General features: G+C 38.0%; 1 protein-coding gene across 15 annotated transcripts in view; it reads left to right on the forward strand.

The window, feature by feature from the left end:
• Nucleotides 1–24226, forward strand: part of DIS3L2 (DIS3 like 3'-5' exoribonuclease 2) — a 358040-nt gene that overhangs the window by 152064 nt on the left and 181750 nt on the right. For 14 of the 15 annotated variants that reach the window (XM_036319257.1, XM_036319258.1, XM_036319251.1 and 11 more), the window contains one exon: nt 18698–18871. In XM_036319257.1, the coding sequence (XP_036175150.1) occupies nt 18698–18871 (174 nt within the window). Of the gene's footprint in view, nt 1–18697; nt 18872–24226 lie in introns of those variants that run through there. The other variant, XR_004969281.1, reaches the window with a different exon arrangement.

The raw sequence follows: 24226 nt of genomic DNA on the forward strand, positions 1-24226 counted from the left end.
ATTTGCCACACTTTGTGTTCACTGTGTGTTGCTACTGATGTTCCGGGCCCTCCATGTGCTGATGTTCGATTGCTCTCCATTTGCAGGTTCTCATTGTATCTGTTTGCATGGAGTTTTCAACATGGACTAATATTCATGAAAACATTTATTTAAGAGTGTTAATGATAGGAATAATCACCACAAGGATGTATGACTAGGTATAGCCTCGTTTTAAGGCTGAAACTTTCTAGGAATATGTCATAGAGAAAGGAGGATAAATGACTTAGAACACCAATGTTTACTTTTAAGTGCTTCTATTTCCTTTAATCAAAGAGACCAATTTGAAGGATTTCTTGTCTTAATTTTTTACATCTATAGCTGGTCCCTTCTTTCAAGAAGTTTTGTACTTGCACATCACCCAGAACAGTGGACCTAATGCTTATTTATATGGATTTTTTACACACATACCACCTAACTATAGGAAGTTGGGAATATTGTTTCAGCACTGTCCCAATTAATTTACAGTAGGACACAATTGTAATGTCATTGATTATGAATGGGAACAGTATTTTTGGAGGAGTTCTGGTGAGTGAAAAAATTTGAGGTGGTGATCATTATAAATTACTCACAGCTATTTATTATTACAATATCAAAATTAGGAAAAATTTTTAATTTTTTCAAGTACATATATATTATACTATATTTATTATTAAAATTATTTCAAATATATGCTATAGTAAGTGAAAAACTCCATAATTTCACCTCTGTGAAATAATCATTCTTAAAAATTTGGTATATATTTATCTAAAATATTGTTTTAAAAAGATTAATATTGCAAAATACATTTCACAGATAAAATAATATATGTAATACTTATGTAATTTTTGAATTCTGATATTAAAACCAACCCATTAACTCACCACCCAGATTAAAAAGTATATCACAATACTGTTGAAGATCCCTGTGTGTTCCTTTCTGTCATAATCCCTAATTTTTTTTGAGTAGTAACCATTTTCTCAAACATGCTAATTGAAATATGCTTTTCTTCTTAATTTACCCATGTTTAATATTCCTAAAAATGTTAGTTTTGCTTGTTTTTGAACCTTATAAAAAATACCATTCTATCCCTGATCAGATAGAATAGTTGGTAAGAGTGTCATCCTGATACACCAAGGTTGTGGGTTTAATTTCTGGTCAGGGCACATACAAAAAGCAACCAATGAATGCATAAATAAGTGGAACAACAAATCAATGTTTCTCTCTCTCTCTCTCTCTCTCTCTCTCTCCCTAAAAAGAAATCAATAAAAATAATTAAAATACCATGCTACATATATTCTTCTATGACTTGCTTTTTTATTTAACATTATGTTTCTAAGATATATTTATATATATATATCATTCATCTTAATTCATAATATTTTAATTTTTTGACATATAACATTATTTATCTCACAGTGGATATTTGGGTTGAACCATGGTTTTGCTACTATAAACAATGTTTTTATAAATATTCCAGTTCTTATGAACTCAAGTTTCTCTAGAAGCTAAGAGTATATTATTGCATTACACATATATGCATGTTTAACTTTACAATTTTATAGCCAATCCATTTTCCAAAGTGGCTGCACCTACTTTTAGTCCTACTAGCAGTGTATAAGTTTCCATTGCTTCACATTTTTATCAACACTTGATATTGTTAGACTCTTCATTTTTTGCCAGTCAAGTGGGTATAAAATGGCATCTCATTGTGATTTTAATTTACATTTTCCTAATTACTAATTAAATTGAGCATCTTTTCCTACATGGTTATTATGTTTCTCTTCTAGAAAATGTCTTTGTGTCTTTATTTTTCACAGTTAATTTTTTTGTTTAGATAATTTAGATTTATAGAAGTTGCAAAAATGTTAACATCTTACATTACCATTGAATACTTACCAAAACTAAGAAATTAACCTTGGTACAATACTATTAAATAAAGTATAAAATTTATTCAGATCTTACCAGCTTTTTCACTACTGTCTTTTTTCTGTTTGAGAATCTGGTCCAGGATCCTATAGTGCTGTTACTTGTTGTATTGCTGTAGTTTCTTCAGTTGTGACTATTCCTCAGCCTTGTCTTTCCTGACCTTGATACTTCTGAAGAGTGGGTGTTATGATGTGTCTTGGTGTGGGCCTCTTTGGGTTCATATAATGCCTTATTTATATATGATTTTGTATCTGGGTTTGTCGAATGAGTTCTCATGATTATATTGAGACTAGAGGCCCGGTGCACGAAATTCATGCACTTGGGGAGAGGGGGGGTTTCCTCAGCCCCGGCTGTGCCCTCTCGCAGTCGGGAGCCCTCAGGGGATTTCCGACTGACGGCTTAGGCCCGCTCCCTGTGGGGAACGGGCCTAAGCCGTCAGTCAGACATCCTTAGCACTGCCACGGAGGTGCGAGAGGCTCCCGCCACTGCCACTGTACTTGCTAGCTGTGAGCCCATGGGAGTGCACTAACCACCAGGGGGTAGCTCCTGCATTGAGCATCTGTCCCCTGGTGGTCAATGCGCACATAGCGACTGGTCATCCTGCCGTTCAGTCAATTTGCATACTAGCCTTTTATTATATAAGATTACCCATTATTGGGAAGGATACTACAGAAGTGATGTGCATCGTATCAGGGGATACATTATGTTGATCACTTGGCTAAGCTAGTATCTGCTAGGATTTCTGACTTCTTGTTTTTTCCTTGTAATTACTATACTATATTTTGGGGAAGATATTTTTTGAGACTATGCAATTATTTTGTTTTTGGTTAAACTTTCACCAACTAATTTTAGCATTCATTTTTAATTGAGCTGTTTGTCGTTTGATTTTTTGGAGTTAAAAAATATTCTAGAAAGTAGTCCTTTTAACAGTCACTATATGGAAGATATCTTCTCTCCAGTTCATGAGTTGTCTTTTATGTTATTAATGTTAACTTCTGAAAAATAGGATTTTAAGCTGCATTTTCTAATTTTTTAGTGTTTGTGTATAGAATTATAATTAATTTTTGTATATTAATCCAGCCATCTTGCTATATCCCCTTATTAATTTTAATACTTTGGATATACCATAATTTGCTTTGTATTTTCTATGTAGATAATCACATCATCAGCATGTAATGACAGATTTGTTTCTTCATTCTAATCTCTCTAACTTTTTTTCTCTCATCTTACTGAACTGGCAATTCAAAATTGGTATTTTCTACACCAATAAATGATGAAAGTTCAATAATTTCAAATTAAAGCAATAGTAGCAGGCATTTTTTCCTTATTTGATTTTTTTGATATATTAATTTAATAATTTTGATAATATGGCAGCTGGTTATTAAAGGGCTCAAAAGTTTACCTAAGTACATATCTTTGGGTTTTGTTTGTTTTATTATCTTCAGTTTTCTTAGTTTTCCTTTAGAGTTTCAAGGAGGACTAGGATGCCTTTTTCCAGGCTCAAAAGCATTAGTATGTTTATTCATTAACTACAGACCTGGTGGGAGGGGTGTGTGTGTGTGTGTGTCCCTCAGCCCAGCCTGCACCCTCTCCAATCTGGGACTCCTTGAGGGATGTCTGACTGTCTGTTTAGGCCTGATCCCACAGGAATTGGGCCTAAACCGACAGTCGGACATCCCTCTTGCAATCCGGTACCGCTAGCTCCTAACCACTCACCTGCCTGCCTGACTGATTGCTTCTAACCACTCTGCCTGCTGGCCTGGTCACCCCCAACTGCCTTCCCCTGCTGGCCCGGTCACCCCTAACTACCCTCCCTTGCGAGCCTGGTCGCCCCTAACTGCCCTTCCCTGCCAGCCTGGTCGCCCCTAACTGTCCTCCACTGCAAGCCTGGTTGCCCTCAACTGCCATCCCCTGCAGGCCTGGATGCCCCTAACTGCCCTTCCCCGCCCACCTGGTTGTCCCTAACTGCTCTTCGCTGCAGACCTGGTTTCCCCCAACTGCCATCCCCTGCAGGCCTGGTCCCCCCCAACTGTCCTCCCCTGCAGGCCATCTTGTGTCCACATGGGAGTGGCCATCTTGTGTGTTGGAGTGATGGTCAATTTGCATATTACTCTCTTATTAGATAGGATTTACTCACCCATCATGTGATGAACAAATTTCATTGTAGGATACAGAAATAAATGTTTATTCCCTTTAGGATGATCCTCCTCATCTATTAGTAAAGAAGAGATGTACTTAAAAGCACTATGACTAGAAAGTGGCATGTGTGAGAAAGGAGACATAACCAGAAGAGAGTGATAGTACTGAGGAGAGAGATCTGCATTGGGGCTCAGATCTCCTTCCTCCTATATCCCATGAGGTGAAATGAACTTGATTTATGTTTTGTGGGTTGAGTTCAACAGAAATCTTAAAGGAAGTGTCTTTAAGATAGTAATATATTGCTTTAGGAAGGAACTTTTATAGTGTTTTTATGCTCTAGAACTAGCAATACTGTGTCAATGTGTAGTGAATACCTATAAGATATATGATGTAAACAGCCCTGAGATTCTATTTTTGGTAGTAAGAGCTTTATATTTTCTGTTGTAGAGTGAAGGGAGGTAAAGGGAAGTTTGCTTCTCATGGAAGATATTTTTAAATATTTTATATTTGTTAGGATGCTTGTAGCACCAAGTGATAGAGCACCGTGACCCAAATCAACTGCAATAGTAAGGGAATTTATTATCTCACATATGTGGGAATCCAGAAGTTGTGCAGGCTCCAGGCCTGGTAGTCAGTAACTTCTTGGTGTTATCAGGATGCCTTTGTGCTCTTCAGTGATCTAGTAGTAGATTCTCTAAGGCCACGTATACAGCTGGTACATGCAAGTAGGGTCAGCTATAGGTGCTTTTTGACCACATGCCAGTCATGATATTGATTACAGTCCCTAGGGGAGTCATGCCCTAGTAGATTCTGCTTTTGTTTAGACCCCTAAATATTCTGATTTTTAGGGTGACAGCAGAATTTATGAATAAGTAGACAGCATAGGATTCTTTCTGGGGCATCTAAGGCCCAAATCATGAGCTTTGTCAGCATGCTGACCTGTTGGATTTTTATCTCCTGCAAGCAGCCTAGTCTGTGCTGCTATCAAATAGATCTCCAATGAAAATCTATAGTAAATTTATTTAAATAGCGTACCTGAGAAATGTTCTCTGGAACTTAGAAAAATAAATGCTAATTACTACTAATAGAAACTTGGAGTCATTGATCATATTTGGAAGCCATAACTGACATATAATTTGGTCTTTATAAGCCATGTTGTACTTTTAGTAAACAAATCAAGCTTTTTTGGATTCAGAATATAACCTGCTGAAAATTTTTGCCAGAACACAAGTGCCAATAAAATTAAACAAAAGACCAATTTCTTTTTCTTTTAATTTCAGTAAAGGTCCAATGACTGGTATGATTTGTTCTGACAATTAATGTTAGATCTGTTTTCACCTGTTTCCTTTTGTTTTCCTTTATGTTCGCCTCTCTACCCCACAGAAGTGATCCGATACTTGGCACCAGTCTTCTTGGAGAGATTTCTCCATATCTTGGTAGGCCATAGTTCTTCATCCAGTAGTTTTTCAGAAAAGGTTTGTGAGAACTATATTCCCTGAGTTTTTGCATTAAAAATTTTCATCTTCAAAATCCAGTAACTTCACTAGAATATATTTCGGTGATGATTTTCTGTATTAGTTTTTCCTGAAACATGGTATACTCTTTCCATCTGTAAAATTTCTTTTATTTCAGGAAAGTTGTCTTAAATGGTACCTTGTAAAATGTTTTCTATTCCATATACCTATTTCCTTCCTTCAGGAATACCAGTTATGCCAATGTTGGATCTCCATCTGCCTTTCGTATCTGTTTTCTCTGTAATCTTTTTCTTTAACTCTTTATATTTTTCATTTTCATTTTCCTCACTTCTCTCAAGCTTCTCCTTTGGGATCCTTATTTTTTTCAAATAGTATCAGTTCTTCATTAGTTACCTCCAGTATTACCTGCATGTCTGTAATGGTTTTCTTTTTCTTTTTTACTTATTTCCTAGGTCTAAAACACTAGTTTTTATTTCCTTTTGTGAAATCTATTTATTGGTTTGAACTCTTTCCTTATAATGGCAATATTCTCATTAGTTTTCGAGTCTTGCAAATATCTTTGGTCAAGACAATCATTTCTATGACCACATATTTGTAGACTATGTTTTATCCTTCTGCTATTTCTTTTGCTTGTTCCTTTCTTCCTTTTTAATGCAGTACTTCTTTTTAATAGAATACCTGGGATGGCTTCTCTTTCCCTCATCCTTGAATAATGAATTCTTCATGGATGTTTTATTATTCTTTAAAAGTTAGACATTATAAAATGCCTTCTGTTTAAGTGTTTAGGCCCTTTTCTACTTCAGATATATGATAATAATTTTTGGCCACTCCAGCCTCATCAGGTAAGAATGGCCATTGTGTTTTAAGTGTGCCTCACAAAGATTGTTACTGAGACTTCCACTCCATGTAAGAATGTATTTCTTTTAACATTAGTCTAATTCTCTAATAACCTCTATATGATGTACCTCATTGTTCATACTTCTCCAAGAAACTATCTATGCTGTCTGATTATATATATAGTTAATTATTTTATGTGATTTTTGATACTATAGGGTAGAATCATGTGAAGTTGTGTTTTACAGATAAAAATGGTCAAATACATTGGCAATTTCATATGTCTCAATATGAGTTACTTTTATATAATATGACTTGCCATTCTTTTTTTTAACTTGTCTTTATTGTTGAAAGTATTACAGATGTCCCCCTTTCCCTCCTATTGACTGCTTCTGGTCCACACCCACCCCCACCCCATGCCTTCACCACACTATTGTCTGTGTCCATGGGTTATGCATATCCTATATAATAAAGAGGTAATATGCAAATTGACCATCACGTTCTCACAGATGGCTGCCTACCACCAGGTTGGCAGGGGGGTTAGTGAGGGATGACCAAACGACTGAACAAGCAGGCTGTGTGGGGCGACCAGGCCGGCAGGGGGGGTTAGTGAGGGACGATCAAATGACTGAACAAGCAGGCTGTGTGGGGTAACCAGGCCAGCAGGGGCGTTAGTGAGGGACGACCAAATGACTGAACAAGCAGGCTGTGTGGGGGCGACCAGGCTGGCAGGGGGGTTAGTGACGGATGACCAAACAACTGAACAACAGGCTGCATGGGGTGACCAGGCCAGTGGGGGGGGGGGGGGTGAGGGGTGAACAGGCCATCGGGGGAGGGCAGTTGGAGGTGATTAGGCTGGCAGAGGGGGGCAGTTGGGGGTGACCAGGCCAGCAGGGGGGGACGTAAGGGGTGACCAGGCTGGCGGGTCAGGGGGGAGTTAGGAGCGACCAGGCCGGCAGGGAGGAGGCAGTTGGGGGTGACCTGGCCGGCAGTGGGGGGGCAGTTATGGGCAACCAGGCTGGCATGCAGAGGCAGTATGGGGCAGTCAGGTCGGGGGGGGGGGCAGTTAGGGGCGACTAGGCAGACAGGCAGGTGAGCAATTAGGAGCCAGCAGTCCAGGATTGTGAGAGGGATGTCCCTGGGATCGGGCCTAAACTGGCAGTCAGACATCCTCTAAGGGGTCTTGGATTAGAGAGGGTGCAGGCTGGGCTGAGCGGACCCCTGCCTCCCGTATACGAATTTCATGCACTGGGCCTCTAGTTTGCATATAACTTCTTTATCTAATCTTTTCCCACCCATCAACCTACCCACCCCCACTTTTCCTCTGAGATTCGACAGTCTGTTCTGTGCTAGTATGTCTCTGGATCTATTTTGTTCATCAGCTTATTTTGTTCTTTAGATTCCACATATGAGTGAGATCATGTGATACTTATCTTTCTCTGAATGGCCTATTTCACTTAGCATAATACTCTCCCGGTCCCTCCTTGCTATCTCAAAGGGTAAGAGATCCTCCTTTTTTACAGCTGCATAGTATTCCATGGTGTAAATGTACCACAACTTTTTAAATCTAGTCATCTACTGATGGGCACTTGGGCTGTTTCCAGATCTTAGCCTTTGTAAATACACTGCTATGAACATAGCAGTGCATATATTCTTTCTGATTGGTGTTTTGGTTTTTTTAGGATATATTTCTAGAAGTGGGATCACTGTGTCAAATGATAGTTTCATTTTTAATTTTTTAAGGAAACTCCGTACTGTTTTCCATAGTGGCTGCACCAGCAGTATACTGGGGTTACCTTTTCTCCACATCCTCACCAGCACTTGTCATTTGTTGATTTGTTGATGGTAGCCATTCTGACAGGTGTGAAGTAATACTTTATTGTCATTTCAATTTGCATCCCTTTGATGATTAGTAACTTTGACCTTTTTTTCATATGTCTTTTGGCCATCTGTATGTCTTCTTTGGAGAAGTGTCTATTTAGGTCCTTGGCTCTTTTTTTTTTTTTTCTTTGCCCATTTTTTAATTGGATTGTTTATCTTCCCTTTGTTAAGGTATATGAGTTCTTATATATTTGGAGGTTCTTATATATTTGGTATATGAGTTCTTATATATTTGATACCTCTTACCAGATGTATCATTGGCAAATATGTTCTCCCATACAGTGGGCTCCCTTTTCATTTTGTGATGGTTTCTTTTGCTGTGCAAAAGCTTTTATTTTGATGTAGTCCCATTTGTTTATTTTCTCCTATGTTTCCCTTGCCCTTAGAGATGCATCCACAAACATATTGCTATGAGAGATGTCTGAGATTTTGCTTCCTAAGGTTTCTTCTAGGATTTTTATGGTTTCACAACTTACATTTAAGTCTTTTATCCTTTTTGAGTTTATTCTTATGTATGGTCTAAGTTGATGGTCTAGTTTCATTTTTTTGCATGTACCTGTCCAATTTCCCCAACAACATTTTTTGAAGCGACTGTCTTGACTCCATTGTATGCTCTTGCCTCCTTTGTCAAATACTAATTGAGCATAATGGCTTGGGTCGATTTCTGGGATCTCTGTTCTGTTCCATTGATCTATATGCCTGTTCTTGTTTACAGTATCAGGTTGTTTTGATTACAGTCGCTTTGTAATATAACTTGATATTTGATATTAATCCCTCCAACTTTGTTCTTCTTTCTCAAGATTGCTGTGGCTGTTCAGAGTCTTTTTTGGCCCCATATAAATTTTTGGAGTATTTGTTCTAGATCTGTGAAATATGCCATTGATATTTTAATAGGGAATTGCATTGAATCTATAGATTGATTTGGGTAATATGGACATTTAAATGATGTTAATTCTACCAATCCATGAACATGGTAGTATATTCTTCCACTTGTTTATATATTCCTCTATCTCATTTTTCAACATCCTGTAGTTTTCCAAGTACAAGTCTTTTACCTCCTTAGCTTATTCCTAAGTATCTTAATTTTTTTGTTGTAATGGTAAATAGGATTGTTTCTTTTAGTTTCTCTTTCTGAGAATTTATTTTTGGTGTATAAAAATGCCATCAATTTCTGGGTGTTAATTTTGTATCCTGCTACATTGTCGAATTCATTTATTAAATCCAGTAAATGTCAATTAAATCCATCTGATCTAGTGTATCATTTAGAGTCACTGTTTCCTTGTTGATTTTTTATATGGAAGATCTAGTAGATAGTCTTTAGGGTTTTATATGTACAATATCATGTTATCTGTGAATAATGACAGTTTTACTGTCTCCTTTCAAATTTGGTTGCCTTTCATATTTTCTTCTCTGATCACTGTGGCTAAGACTTCCAATACTATGTTGAATAAGAGTGATGAAAGCAGATATCCCTGTCTTATTCCTTTTCTTAGGGGGAATGCTTTTAGTTTTTGCCCATTGAGTAATAGTGTTGGCTCTAGGTTTATCATGTATAGCCTTTATTATGTTGAGGTTTGATCCCTCTATTCCAGCGGTTCTCAACCTGTGGGTGGCGACCCCTTTGGGGGTCGAACAACCCTTTCACAGGGGTTGCTTAAGACCATCGGAAAACACATATATAATTACATATTGTTTTTGTGATTAATCACTATGCTTTAATTATGTTCAATTTGTAACAATGAAAATACATCCTGCATATCAGATATTTACATTACGATTCATAACAGTAGCAAAATTACAGTTATGAGTAGCAACGAAAATAATTTTATGGGTGGGGGTCACCACAACATGAGGAACTGTATTAAAGGGTCGCGGCATTTGGAAGGTTGAGAACCACTGCTCTATTCTCACATTGCTGAAAGTTGTGTGTGTGTTTTTTAATCAAAAATGGGTGTTGGATTTTGTCTAATGCTTTTTCTGGGTCTATTGATATGATTGTGTGATTTTTGTCTTTCACTTTATTTATGTGATGTATCACATTTATTGATTTGCAAATATTGCACCAGCCTTGCATCCCTGGAATAAATCCCACTTGGTATTGGTGTCTGATATTTTTAATGTATTGCTGGATCTGATTTGCTAACATTTTGTTGAGGATTTTAGCATCTATGTTCATCAGGAATATTGGCCTATAATTCTCTTTCTCTGTGTCTTTATCTGTCTTTGGAATTAGGATAATTCCAAAAAGAGTGTGGAAGTGTTCCTTCCTCTTAGATTTTTTTTGAATAGTTTGAGGAGTATAGGTGTTTGAATGTTTGGTAAAACTCCCCTGTGAAGCCATCAGACCAGGGCTTTTGTTTGCTGGTATTTATTATTATTATTATTACTGCTTCAGTTTCATCAACCTATTCAGGTTTTCTGGTTCTTCCTAATTCAGTTTTGGAAGATTGTGTTTTTTTTCTAGGAATTTTTCCATTTTGTCCATATTGTCCAGCTTGTTGGTATATAGTTGTTCATAGTATTTTCTTACAATCCTTTGTATTTTTGTGATGTCAGTTGTTACTTCACCACTTTCATTTCTGATTTTAATTATTTGGGTCCTCTTTCTTTCTTGATGAGTCTGGCTAAAGGTTCATCAATCTTGTTTATCTTTTCAAAGAACCAGCTCTTGGTTTCATTGATCTTTTGTATTTTTCTTTTAGTCTCTATGTCATTTATTTCTGCTCTAATCTTTTTTATTTCCTTCCTTCTACTTACTCTGGGCTTTTCTTGTTGTGCTCTTTCTAATTCTTTAAGTTGTAGGGTTAGATAGTTTATTTAAAAATTTTATTGAAGGCCTGTAGTGCTATGAACTTCCTTCTCAGTTCTGCTTTTGCTGTGTCCCAGAGATTTTAGGTTATGTGTGTTCATTTTCATTAGTTTCCAGGAAGTCTTTTCTTTTTTTCTTGATCTCATTGGTAACTCATTTGTTGTTTAATAACATGCTCTTTAGCCTCCATGTGTTTGAGTGTTTTTACCGTAATTGATTTCTAATTTCATTCCATTGTGATCTAAGAAGATGATCAATATAGTTTCAATGTTCTTGGACTTGTAGAGACTTGTTTTGTGTCCTAATATGTGGTCTATCTTTGAGAATGACCCATGTGCATTTGAGAAGAATGTATATTCTGCAGCTTCAGGGTGAAATGTTCTATAAATGTCAAATCCATCTGATTTTGTGTATCATTTAGAGTCACTGTTTTTTGTTGATATTTTTTTAACTGGAAGATCTATCCAGTGAAGTCATTAGGGAGTTAAAGTCCCCCTGTCCCCCCCCTCCCCCCCCCCCCCATATGACTGTATTGCTGTTGATCTCTTCCTTAATATCCTCCAGAAGTTTTTTTTTATATTTAGGTGTTCTTACATTGGGTGCATATATTTTTAACAGGTTTATATCCTCTTGTTGGATCAGCCCCTTTAGTATGTGTAATGATTTTTATTGTCTCTTGTTACGGCCTTCATTTTGAAGTCTATTTTGTCAGATACGAGTATTGCTATCCCAGCTTTATTTTTTAAATTTGCATGGAAATTTTTTCCATCCCTTCACTCTCATCTCGTGTGAGTCTTTTGTTCTGAGGTGGATCTCTTGTAGACAGCATATATTTGGGTCATGCTTTATTATCCATTCAGCTACCCTCTGTCTTTTGAATGGAGCATTTAATCTATTTACAGTTAAGGTGATTATTGATAGGTACTTATTTATTGCCATTTTAATTCTTTATGCCTATATCTCTGTTTCTTCTTATTATTACAGCAGTCCCTTTAACATTTCTTGCAATGTTGGTTTGATGGTGATAAACTCCTTTAGCCTTTTTTTTTTTTTGGTCTGGGAAGCTCTTTGTTTTGCCATCTATTTTTGAAGGATAGCCTTGCTGGATATAGTAGTTTTGATTTCAGATCCTTGTTTTTCATTACCTTGAATACTTCATGCCATTTTCTTCTGGCCTATAGTGTTTCTGAAGAAAATAACTGACAGCTTTATGTGAGCTTCTTAGTAGGTAACAAGTTGCTTTTCTCTGCTGCCTTTAAGATTCTCTCTTTGTCTTTAATTTTTGGCATTTTAATTATGATATCCTTTGGTGTGGGCCTCTTTGGGTTCTTCTTTCTTGGAATTCTGTGTGCCTCTTGAACTTGTGTGACTTATGACTTGCCATTCTTGAATCCTTACCTCAGAGTCATCTCTCAGCTGGCTTGAATTGCAAGTATTTTTCCAGGAAGGAAGTGGGCAGTATATTTTATGCCTTATTTATATCAGTCAGGTTTCTTAGAGTCTTAGCTTCCAATTCAGAGGAATTACTGTAGTGTCCCCAGAGATACTAAAAACCTTCCAGCTGTAGAGGTGAGTATTGCTATGATTATTATGGTTAGGTTTTAAGCATGATATTGAAAGATTCAACTCCACCCCACCCAGATCATGTACATGGCTCTAGGGTACTAAGAGCAGTGTTCTATCTGGAGAATAGTACTTTGTCCTGAGAAGGTGTTGCCTCTCAATGTAGTCTGTCAGTACACCATTTAATCAGTGATTTCAATAGGCTTTGCTACTTCTATAAGGATAAATTGTGGATTATAATGTTGAATGTGATAACATAATGGCTGATATTTGGTAAATCTATGGATTATGGTATTTATACAAGCCAAGTAGGTAGAACAAATGAAGATAGCAAATCTAAACCTAGAATTAGCTCTCCATCACAGAAGAGCTCGGTGAGCTTAACCCGCCATCAAATAGTTGGTGGGTCCTTCTGCTGTGCTTTTGTGTCAGAGGCTCAGAGTTGGTAGCTGGTGCTGACAAACTGGTGTCCTGCAGGGGTGGTAGTCAGGTCATCTTTAGTAAGAGGAAGTTCATACTGTGGAGCTAATTTCCTGCTAACATGTACTTTGTACTTATGCCCATTGAAAAGCACTGTAGTGGCTAGGGAATGAGGTTGGTTGACATTCTTAGGTTGTTCTGCCTCCACAGTGGAAGTATTTTGCTGAGCATTCTCATGGAACACAAATAATCATATTCTGGGCTCATTTCAGTAGATCCATTTCATCCACATGTCTTCACCAGGTGTCCTGGTCACCAGTCCTCCAAACTTGCCTCTTTCAGGTCCTTATCCATCAGACCACCTTTCCTCCGCCAGAGTAGACCAGGGACATATTGCTTGAAGTTCTGTTGCAGGGAGGAAGTTGCTGCTCTACTGTCTTTTTAGAAACATCCTTAGAATGGATATAATACTATCATAGTCCACTTATGACTTGTAAGAATGGAAGGTCATTTGGAATCAGCCATCGTCCTATGTAATATCGTGTGTGTGTGTGTGTGTGTGTGTGTGTGTGTGTGTGTGTGTAAATCTGGTTCTCTGAATTTCACCTTTCTGATTAGTACCCCTAACTTCTCACATAAAAAGCTTAGTGAGACCATGACTTTTATGATATAACTAGAGGCCCGGTGCACGACATTCGTGCACTAGGGGTGTGGGGGTCCCTCAGTCCAACCTGCACCCTCTCCAATCTGGGAGCCCTCAGTGGAGCCCTCTCCAATCCAGGAGTTTCTGTCTGTCTTTGCAATCATATGAGTGAGTTGTCTGAGATCCCAACTCAGTTTGTTTTTTTGCTCACAGAATAATAGAGGCTTTTTTTTTTTTTCTTTGCTTCATTGGTGGAGATGTCCTGGAAGTTTTAGGATATTGTCCCTTTAATTTTTTCTAGACACTCTGATTTTACTTAGGTCTCTCACCTTTGCTTTCCCTTCATCCCCCACCGCAACAGTAATTTGCTCTAGGCTCACTTTGCTCTAGTGTCTAGGAGATCTGTCTGCCACCAGAACTACGATTCCCAGCATTCCTGGTGCTCCCTGCGCTCTGGGCTTCCACTTCCGGTCCTGGGGCTGCCACCAGAACTACTATTCCCAGAATTCCTGGTGCTCCCTGCGCTCTTGGTTTTCCCTCCTGCTCTGTCTCCATCCCATGGCCTTTCACTCTGCCAAGTCCTCCAAGCTGCCAGCTCTCCCTCTCTGCTCTCCGCCCAGTGGCTTGGGGGGACGTGGCTCCCTTGGTCACTGGGAGCAACTGAGGGAGCCATGTCCCCCCAAGCCTCCGGCTCTCCTGCTCTGCTCTCCGCCTGGTGCCTGTGTATGCAAATTAACCTGCCATCTTTGTTGGGTTAATTTGCATACTCACACCTGATTGGCTGGTGAGTGTAGCAGAGGGATGGTCAATTTACATGTTTCTCTTTTATTATATAGGATCATTTATTACCCTTTGAATTTCCCCCCATCTTATCCTGTAAGTGACTCAAAGTATCTTTTTTTTTTTAAATATATTTTATTGATTTTTCACAGAGAGGAAGGGAGAGAGATAGAGTTAGAAACATCGATGAGAGAGAAACATCGATCAGCTGCCTCTTGCACATCCCCCACCGGGATGTGCCCGCAACCCAGGTACATGCCCTTGACCGGAATCGAACCCGGGACCTCTCAGTCCGCAGGCTGACGCTCTATCTACTGAGCCAAACCGGTTTCGGCTCAAAGTATCTTTTTGATATACATAGAAAAACCCTAAGTTTCCCATTAGTCTGGAATCAAGAATTTAGAAGTTGAGCGTGTAATTCTTTGTTTCTATCCCCTTTTCAGGTTCTACAAGTCTCTTACTATTTCTGTGAGCTCTTTGATATCTTTCCAATAAATTCCTTTTCTAACCAGAGTTAGTTTCTTGTGCTTGCAACTAAGAATTTAGTCAGTTAAAGACATTAGTATTAAGAGATGGATGTAGAAAACAGAACCACATGAACTTGTGAAAATAATAAATGGTTTTAGGTGAGTTGGAGGTAACTCAGGTTTCATTAATTTTCAAAATACTAATGAATTTTCAAAATGTTCTTCAAACTTTAAAGATAGTGACAATAGATTCTCCACATACTCAGTGAGAACTTTGTTCTAGTGAACATAGGTAATAATGTAGTGATTTTGAAAATGAATTAGCATTTTGAAAATTAGTGAGACCTGAGTCTTCAACTGTTTTCATTTTTGGTACAAACAAAAGAAACCAGCTCACCTGGCCAGCGTGGCTCAGTGGTTGAGCGTGGATCTATGAACCAGGAGCTCAAGGTTCAATTCCTGGTCAGGGCACATGCCGGGGTTGCAGGCTCCATCCCCAGTGTGGGGCATGCAGGAGGCAGCTGATCAGTGATTCTCTCTAAACATTGATGTTTCTATCTCTCTCTCCCTCTCCTTTCCTCTCTGAAATCAATTTAAAGAAAGAAAGAAGAAAGAAAGAAAGAAAGAAAGAAAGAAAGAAAGAAAGAAAGAAAGAAAGAAAGAAAGAAAGAGAAACCAGCTTGGGTTGGAAAAGGAATTTATTAGAAGGGTATTGAGGGACTCACAGAAACAATTAAGAGTCTTGGTTGTCCTGAGGAAGTCATGGGTAGGAACCAAGGCAAATCTGGAGAGGCAAGAGCAAGAAGTCCAGCCATCATCTATTTATCAGGATAAGTTTGGTCATAATGCCAACAATTCTTACTGCTACCTTTCAGGACAGCATTGCCACCAGACACTGATATGCCACTACTGTCACTAGAAACCATTCTAGCTGCCATGAATGAATGCTAAGCACTTCTTTGTCTTTGTGTCATTCTCTTCACAATCAGAGTCTTGAGTAGAAGCAGAGTCTAAGTCATACAGTGTGCTGGCTACTGGACTTTCATAGAATGAGAGAGGTCTTCTATAAAGAGAGTCCAGGCATTATGTAGGGGGCTGGCCATTTCTATAATGGGAGTGATAGTCCTTTGACCCATTTACATGCAATGTGGAAGTCATTCTTTTCAATTTGTATGCCTTTTCTTTCTTTTTTCTTAATGGCATTCACTAGGATGTCCAATACCATGTTTAATAGTGCTGGTGAGAGTGAACACCCTTGTCTTCTTCCTAATCCAGAGGAAAGTTAATTTAGTCTTTCCCCACTGAGTTTGGCATTAGCTGTAATTGAGGATGTTCTTCTTCATTACTCATTTGCTGAGAGTTTTGATCATGGATAGATTTCGTCAAATGCTGTTTCTGCATCTTTTGAGAGGATTGTCTATGTTTTCCTCATTATTTGCTAATATGACTAATTATGTTGATTGACTTTTAATGTTGGACAAATCTTGAATTATGTGGTCATGATGTATTATGCTTTTTATATATTACTGAACTCTGTTTGCTAATATTTTATCAGAATTTTAAGTCTGTGGGATTTAAAATTTAAAAGCTTGCTCAAAATTTAAAAAGTTATTCATGACGGATATTGATCTAATGTATTCTTTGTCTGATTTTGGCATCGAGGTAATGCTAACTTCATGAAACTAGTTGGAAAGTATTTTGTTTTGTTCTATATTTGAAAGCTTGTATGGAATTGGTATTAATTTTTTCTTAAATACTTGGTAGCATTCATCAGTAAAGCCACTTGGGCCTGGAGTTTTCTTTGTAAGAAGGTTTTAAATAGGTATTTAGATATTTAGATATGGGTTTCTGCTTGAATAATCTTACAGTTTGTGTCTTTCATGGAGTTGATCCATTTCATCCAAGATGTTGAATTTATTGGGTTAAAATCATTCATAATTTTTTTCCTATACTTTTAATGCTTGTAGGATCTGTAATGATGTTCCCTCTCTCATTCCTGATATTGGCAATTTGTGTCTTTCTTTATTTTTCTTGGTCAGCCTCACCAGAAACTTATCTATTTCATTCTCTTTTCAAAGAATCAGATTTTAGTTTATTGTTTTTCTTTACCGATTTTCTATCCATTGATTCTTCTTTCTTATTTCTTTCTGTTTACCTGGGATCTAATTTGCTTTTCTTTTTTTCATGTTTTTAAGGTAGAAGCTTAGAAATTGATTTGACACATTTCTTCTTTTTTAAAATGAGCACTTAATGCTGTAAAATTTCCTGAAAGCACTGTTTTAGCTGTTTTTCATAAATATTGATGTTGCGTTCTAGTCAGTTAAAATTCTCTCCCCCCCCCCCCTTTAACCCATAGTTTTTAAATTTCCAAATATTTGTGGATCTTCCAGTTAGCTTGCTGTTATTTTTTTACTTTGTATTTTTGCTATCGTTGGCTTTTTGATGTGCTTTCTGGGAGATCACCATCTAGATGTGAGGAAAAGACACTGATCTGAACCTACATTGTACGTAAGGAATTCATAGGCTACCTGGAGCCTATGCTGGTGGGCAGGTGCATGTGTCCATTGTGGGCTTCTCTCTCTTGGCTGGCGTGTGAGAAATGAGGCCAGCCTTGCTGCCACCACTGCCGTGTTCCAGTAGCAAGGCTGAAAATGGGAATTTGTTGGAAGTCTATATATGAGGCAGTCACATCCTCCACCCCTTCCACCACTGTGCACCTAAGGGCTCTGGCAGCCAGGCATCTACCCTTACTTACATCAGAAATGGTATCTTCTTCTAAGAAATTGAATTATCCCAGAAAAGACTCTAATGGCAGATCTAAATTCCTTGTAGGAAGAGCTGAGAGCGGATTCCTAGATCACTCTGGTAGACCTGCAAAACAGAAGTAGCCATCTTTGGTCTCTCCAGAACCCTTTACAAAGGCAGCTGCTTCATATCTTGCATTTCCTGTTGGATGTCTGTATTTAACATGTAACTTGTGGTCTATTTGTGGTATGCCAATATATATGAGAATGGGAGCTTTCAGTTTTGACATATGTATAGGTGACCCACAGATAAAGAGTGAGATTGGCTCCCTGAAGGTGGAGCCCTACTCATAATGTCAGAACTATCCCATTAAATGCAATCTTACTTTTAATAGACCAGTACCCTCAAATGTGAATAGCATTTTGCCTGGTGACTGGATTACAGATAAATTTCATCTCAGTGCATTTCTGTATTTTCTAAATTCTCTGAACATATATTACTTTTGTGCTGAGATAAAATACTTTAAAATATTAAGGTAAAATTTGTAGAATTGTGAAATATAAACATTGAATCTAATCTAGTGAGCATGACTTAAGGTATAGGGACTGTGAAACTAATGATTTAACAACAAACTGGGTTGATCAGAATTGTCTCTGAAGGTAAACAAGAGAAAAAATTGACAAAAGCTTTTAACAATATCAGTTTGACTTCTCCATTAAAAACAATTGCTGGAGTCCAAAGGAAAGCTGTCTGGCTCTACTCCCTAGGACAGAATTCCTGAAGAAAGTTAACATTACACAGTAGTCATGGCTTTAACAGGCCACGTATATCATTGTTTCTTCTGCTTGGCCCCTCATTCACTGGTGAGGGTGTTCCTACTAGGGGAAGGGCAGGGGATTTTGAAGACTTTCCTACTCGGGTCAGTTTTAGAGAGGAAATGGGTACCTGTCTTCCCTTTACTCACTAACGCACTTGTTTCTCTCTGTCTTGTCCACAGGCAGCTGGCTAAGAGTCTTGGGCAGGCTGGTGAAATTGAGCCTGAAACAGAAGGAATACTAACAGAGTATGGTGTGGATTTCTCTGATTTCTCTTCAGAAGTTTTAGAATGTCTTCCTCAAGACCTGCCCTGGACAATACCACCAGAGGAATTCAGCAAGAGAAGAGATTTAAGGTAAATACCTGAAGCTCTTTAAGAAAAACATGTTTCTACCTTTTCGCTTTCTAACTTAACTTTCCTAGGAGCTGGGCTCAGATGTTTCCATCTTCCATCCACATTCAAGTTCAGTTCAGTTGACAATTAAATGCTCTGTACCAGAGGTTGTCAGATTGTGGCCCACCAGCTAAATCTAGCCCACTGCCTGTTTATGTACAGCCCATGAGCTAAGAATGATTTTATATTTTTAAATCATTAGAAAAATCAAAACAAGAATAATCTTTTATGATTATTATGTGAAATTCAAATTTCAGCATCCATAAAGTTGGATTGGAACACAACCATGTTTGTTCAGTTACGCATTGTCTCTGGGTGTATTTTTACACTACAATAGCAGAGTTGAATAACTATAATAGAGACCTATGGCCTGCAAAGCCTAATAGATTTGTTCTCTGGCCCTTTATAGAAAAAGTGTGCTGTCCCCTGCTCTAGATCATCCAGATTTCAAAGGGTCCAGTTGCCACCTTGCTTTCTCATTGCTCTGCCCCATAAGTCTGGTCGAATAAAGACAGTGTTATCTGGTTAGAAGTGCCTTCCTTTAAATGGGCCTCTTCAGGCACAGAGCAAAGGATTCAAGACTCTGTGCTTGGAGCTTCATTTTAAAGCTTTACTTTTAGGTCTGGAATTTGTTGGAAAGTACTTTTGTGGTATTTTTATAACAACATCTTCTTTGAAGATGTTTCTTCATTGTGGGATGTTAGTTCTTTTCTGATATTTCTCTTTAGAATTTGGTTTCAGTACTGGCATTCATTTTGGATGCCACATGGAGATAGTTAGAACCAAGAAACTTTTCATACAACCCACTGAGGCTGTGGAAGGTTTTTTGCTAAGGTCATCCCATGTCAGAGTCTTTTCCACCACACTTGCTCACTTCATGCAGCTGAACTTATGATACCTTTAGCTCTTGGTGCCCATTCTTCCACCTACTTTGAGAATCCTTCTTCTGTGCCCCCTTTTGCTATTGTACCTTTTAGGAATTTACTACCTTTTTTCCTTTTCTTGCTGAAATTAGGCAAGGAAAAGATGACAGTATGTCCCTTTTCCTACTTGTTAGTAGCTCTGGTGGAACACATTATTTTTGAAGTCCGTTAACTGAAGTTACTGTCCTGGCTTTCAGCAGTAACCGCTATTCGTGGAACTCCTGCTGTCCTGTTATCTCATCTCAGGAGCTTTGAGATCTTGGGCCCATAGCCTTGCTCTCTCTGAACCTTTGTTTACTTACTCAGCTACAAATTGAGGGGATTATTTTCTGAGATTTTTTTAAAACCTAGGAATCTATAAAAAATTTTAATAGATTTTTTTAATAGATAGGTCAGAATGAATGGCTGAACTTTATTGTTTGAAATATAAATTAATATAGCCATTCTGTAGCCATTTAAAACATCAACGTTTTATTTATTTATTTATTTATTTTTATTTTTTATTTTATTTTATTTTTTTATTGCTTAAAGTATTACAAAGGGCATTACATATGTGTCCCCCCCCCCCCTGACAGTCCCCTAGCCTCCCTTACCCCCCAGTGTCTTATGTCCATTGGTTATGCTTATATGCATGCATGCAAGTCCTTCGGTTGATCTCTTACCCCCCTCCCTCCTGCCCCCCAACCCTCCCCGGCCTTCCCGCTGCAGTTTGACAATCTGTTTGAGGCAGCTCTGCCTCTGTATCTATTATTGTTCAAAAGTTTATAATGGTCTCTATTATCCATGAATGAGTGAGATCATGTGGTATTTTTCCTTCATTGACTGGCTTATTTCACTTAGCATAATGCTCTCCAGTTCCATCCATGCCATTGCAAATGGTAAGAGTTCCTTCCTTTTTAGAGCAGCATAGTATTCCATCGTGTAGATGTACCACAGTTTTCTAATCCATTCATCTACTGATGGGCACTTAGGCTGTTTCCAGATCTTAGCTATGGTGAATTGTGCTGCTAGGAACATAGGGGTGCATATATCCTTTCTGATTGGTGTTTCTGGTTTCTTGGGATATAGTCCTAGAAGAGGGATCACAGGGTCAAATGGGAGTTCCATTTTCAGTTTTTTGAGGAAACTCCAGACTGTCTTCCATAGTGGCTGCACCAGTCTGCATTCCCACCAGCAGTGCACGAGTGTTCCTTTTTCTCCACATCCTCTTCAGCACTTGTCGTTTGTTGACTTGTTGATGATAGCCAGTCTGACAGGTGTGAGATGGTACCTCATTGTTGTTTTGGTTTGCATCTCTCCGATGATTAGTGACTTTGAGCATGTTTTCATATGTCTCTTGGCTTTCTGAATGTCCTCTTTTGAAAGGTGTCTATTTAGGTCTTTTGCCCATTTTTTGATTGGATTATTTATCTTCCTTTTGTTAAGTTGTATGAGTTCCTATAAATTTTGGAGATTAGGCCCTTATCAGATATGACATTGGCCAATATGTTTTCCCACACAGTGGGTTTTCTCATTGTTTTGTTGATGGTTTCTTTTGCTGTGCAGAAGCTTTTTATTTTGATGTAGTCCCATTTGTTCATTTTCTCTTTAGTTTCAAGTGCCCTAGGAGCTGTATCAGTGAAGAAATTGCTTCAGCATATGTCTGAGATTTTTTTGCCTTTGGATTCTTCTAGAATTTTTATGGTTTCCTGTCGTACATTTAAGTCCTTTATCCATTTTGAGTTTATTTTTGTGTATGGTGTAAGTTGGTGGTCTAGTTTCATTTTCTTGCATATATCTGTCCAGTTTTCCCAACACCATTTATTGAAGAGACTATCTTGGCTCCATTGTATGTTCTTGCTTCCGTTGTCAAATATTAATTGAGCATATTGGTTCGGGCCGATTTCTGGGCTCTCAATTCTATTCCATTGATCTATATGCCTGTTCTTGTGCCAGTACCAGGCAGTTTTGAGAACAGTGGCTTTGTAATACATCTTGATATCTGGTATTGAGATCCCACCTACTTTGTTCTTTTTCAGGATTGCTGCAGCTATTCGGGGTCTTTTTTTAATTCCAGATGAATTTTTGGAGAGTTCGTTCTAGATCTGTGAAGTATGCCTTTGGTATTTTAATGGGAAGTGCGTTGAATTTATAGATTGCTTTGGGTAGTATGGACATTTTAATGATGTTGATTCTACCAATCCATGAACACGGTATGTTCTTCCATCTGTTTATGTCTTCCTCTATCTCTTTTTTCAACGTTCTGTAGTTTTCTGAGTAGAGGTCTTTTACCTCTTTAGTTAAGTTTATTCCTAGGTAGCTTAATTTTTTTGGTGTGATGGTAAATGGGATTGTTTTTATAATCTCACTTTCTGAAAGTTCACTATTGGTGTATAGAAATGCCTCAGATTTCTTGGGGTTAATTTTGTTACCTGCTACATTGCCAAATTCATGTATTAAGTCTAGTAGCTTTTTGATGGATTCTCTAGGGTTTTGTATGTATAATTTCATGTCGTCTGCAAATAAGGACACTTTTACTTCCTCTTTTCTAATTTGTATGCCTTTTAATTCTTCTTCTTGCCGAATTGCAGTGGCTAACACTTCCAGTACTATGTTGAACAGGAGTGGTGAGAGTGGGCATCCTTGTCTTGTTCCTGTTCTTAGGGGAAATGGTGTTAGTTTTTGTCCATTGAGTATGATGTTGGCTGTGGGCCTGTCATATATGGCTTTTATTATGTTGAGGTATGATCCTTCTACTCCCGCCTTACTGAGAGTTTTTATCAAAAATGGGTGTTGAATTTTGTCAAATGCTTTTTCTGCATCAATTGATATGACCATGTGGTTTTTTTCTTTCAATTTGTTTATGTGATGTATCACGTTTATTGATTTGCGGATATTGTACCATCCTTGAATCCCTGGGATAAATCCTACTTGGTCATGGTGTATGATCTTTCTGATGTACTGCTGGATCCAATTTGCTAAGATTTTGTTGAGGATTTTGGCATCTATGTTCATGAGGGATATTGGCCTGTAATTCTCTTTCATTGTGTTGTCTTTACCTGGTTTTGGTATTAGGGTGATGCTGGCTTCATAGAATGAGCTTGGAAGTGTTCCTTCCTTTTGAATTTTTTGTAGTAGTCTGAGGAGGATAGGTTTTAGTTCTTCCTTGAATGTTTGGTAAAACTCCCCTGTGTGAAGCCGTCTGGTCCTGGGCTTTTGTTTGATGGAAGCTTCTTGATGACTGCTTCAATTTCTTCCATAGTTATTGGCCTGTTGAGATTTTTAGATTCTTCCTGATTGAGTTTTGGAATGTTGTATTTTTCTAGGAATTTGTGCATTTCCTCCAGGTTGTCTAGTTTGTTGGAGTAGAGCTGTCCATAGTATTTTTTAACAATCATTTGTATTTCTGTGGGGTCTGTTGTTATTTCACCTCTATCGTTTCTGATTTTGTTTATTTTGGTCCTCTCTCTTTGCTTCTTGGTGAGTCTGGCTAGAGGTTTGTCAATCTTGTTTATCCTTTCAAAGAATCAGCTCTTGGTTTCATTGATTTTCTGTATTGTTTTTTTGGTCTCTATGTCATTTATTTCTGCTCTAATCTTTATTATCTCCTTCCTTCTGCTCACTCTGGGGTTTTCTTGTTGCTCTCTTTCTAATTCTTTGAGTTGTAGAGTTAGATGATTTACTACCATTTTTTCTTGTTTTTTGAGATAGGCCTGTAGAGCTATAAACTTCCCTCTCAGGACTGCTTTCATTGTGTCCCATAGGTTTTGGATTGTTGTGTTTTCATTGTCATTAGTTTCCAGGATGTTTTTAATTTCTTCTTTGATCTCATTGGTAACCCAATCAATATTTAATAACATGCTATTCAGCTTCCAGGTGTTTGAGTATTTTGGGTTGTTTTTATTGTAGTTTATTTCTAATATTATGCCATCGTGGTCTGCGAAGATGCTTTTTATGATTTCAATCTTCTTGAATTTGGGGATACTTTGCTTGTGACCCAATATGTGGTCTATTTTTGAATATGTCTTATGAGCACTTGAGTAGAATGTATATTCTGCGGCTTTGGGGTGAAGTGTTCTGAAGATGTCAATTAAGTCCATCTGATCTAGTGAGTCATTTAGGATTGCTGTTTCTTTGCTGATTGTTTGTCTAGAGGACTTATCCAGTGCTGTCAGTGGTGTATTAAAGTCCCCTACTATGATTGTATTGTTGTCGATCTCTCCTTTGATATCTTCCAGGAGTTTTTTTATGAATTTGGGTGCTCCTGCATTGGGTGCATATATGTTTACCAGGGTTATATCTTCTTGTTGTATTGATCCCTTTAGTGTTATGAAGTGACCTTCCTTTTCTCTTGTTATGGCCTTCACTTTGAGGTCTATTTTGTCCGATATAAGTATTGCTACCCCAGCTTTCT

The sequence above is a fragment of the Myotis myotis genome, unplaced genomic scaffold, assembly GCF_014108235.1.
Source record: "Myotis myotis isolate mMyoMyo1 unplaced genomic scaffold, mMyoMyo1.p scaffold_m19_p_8, whole genome shotgun sequence".
Classification (NCBI taxonomy): Eukaryota; Metazoa; Chordata; class Mammalia; order Chiroptera; family Vespertilionidae; genus Myotis; species Myotis myotis.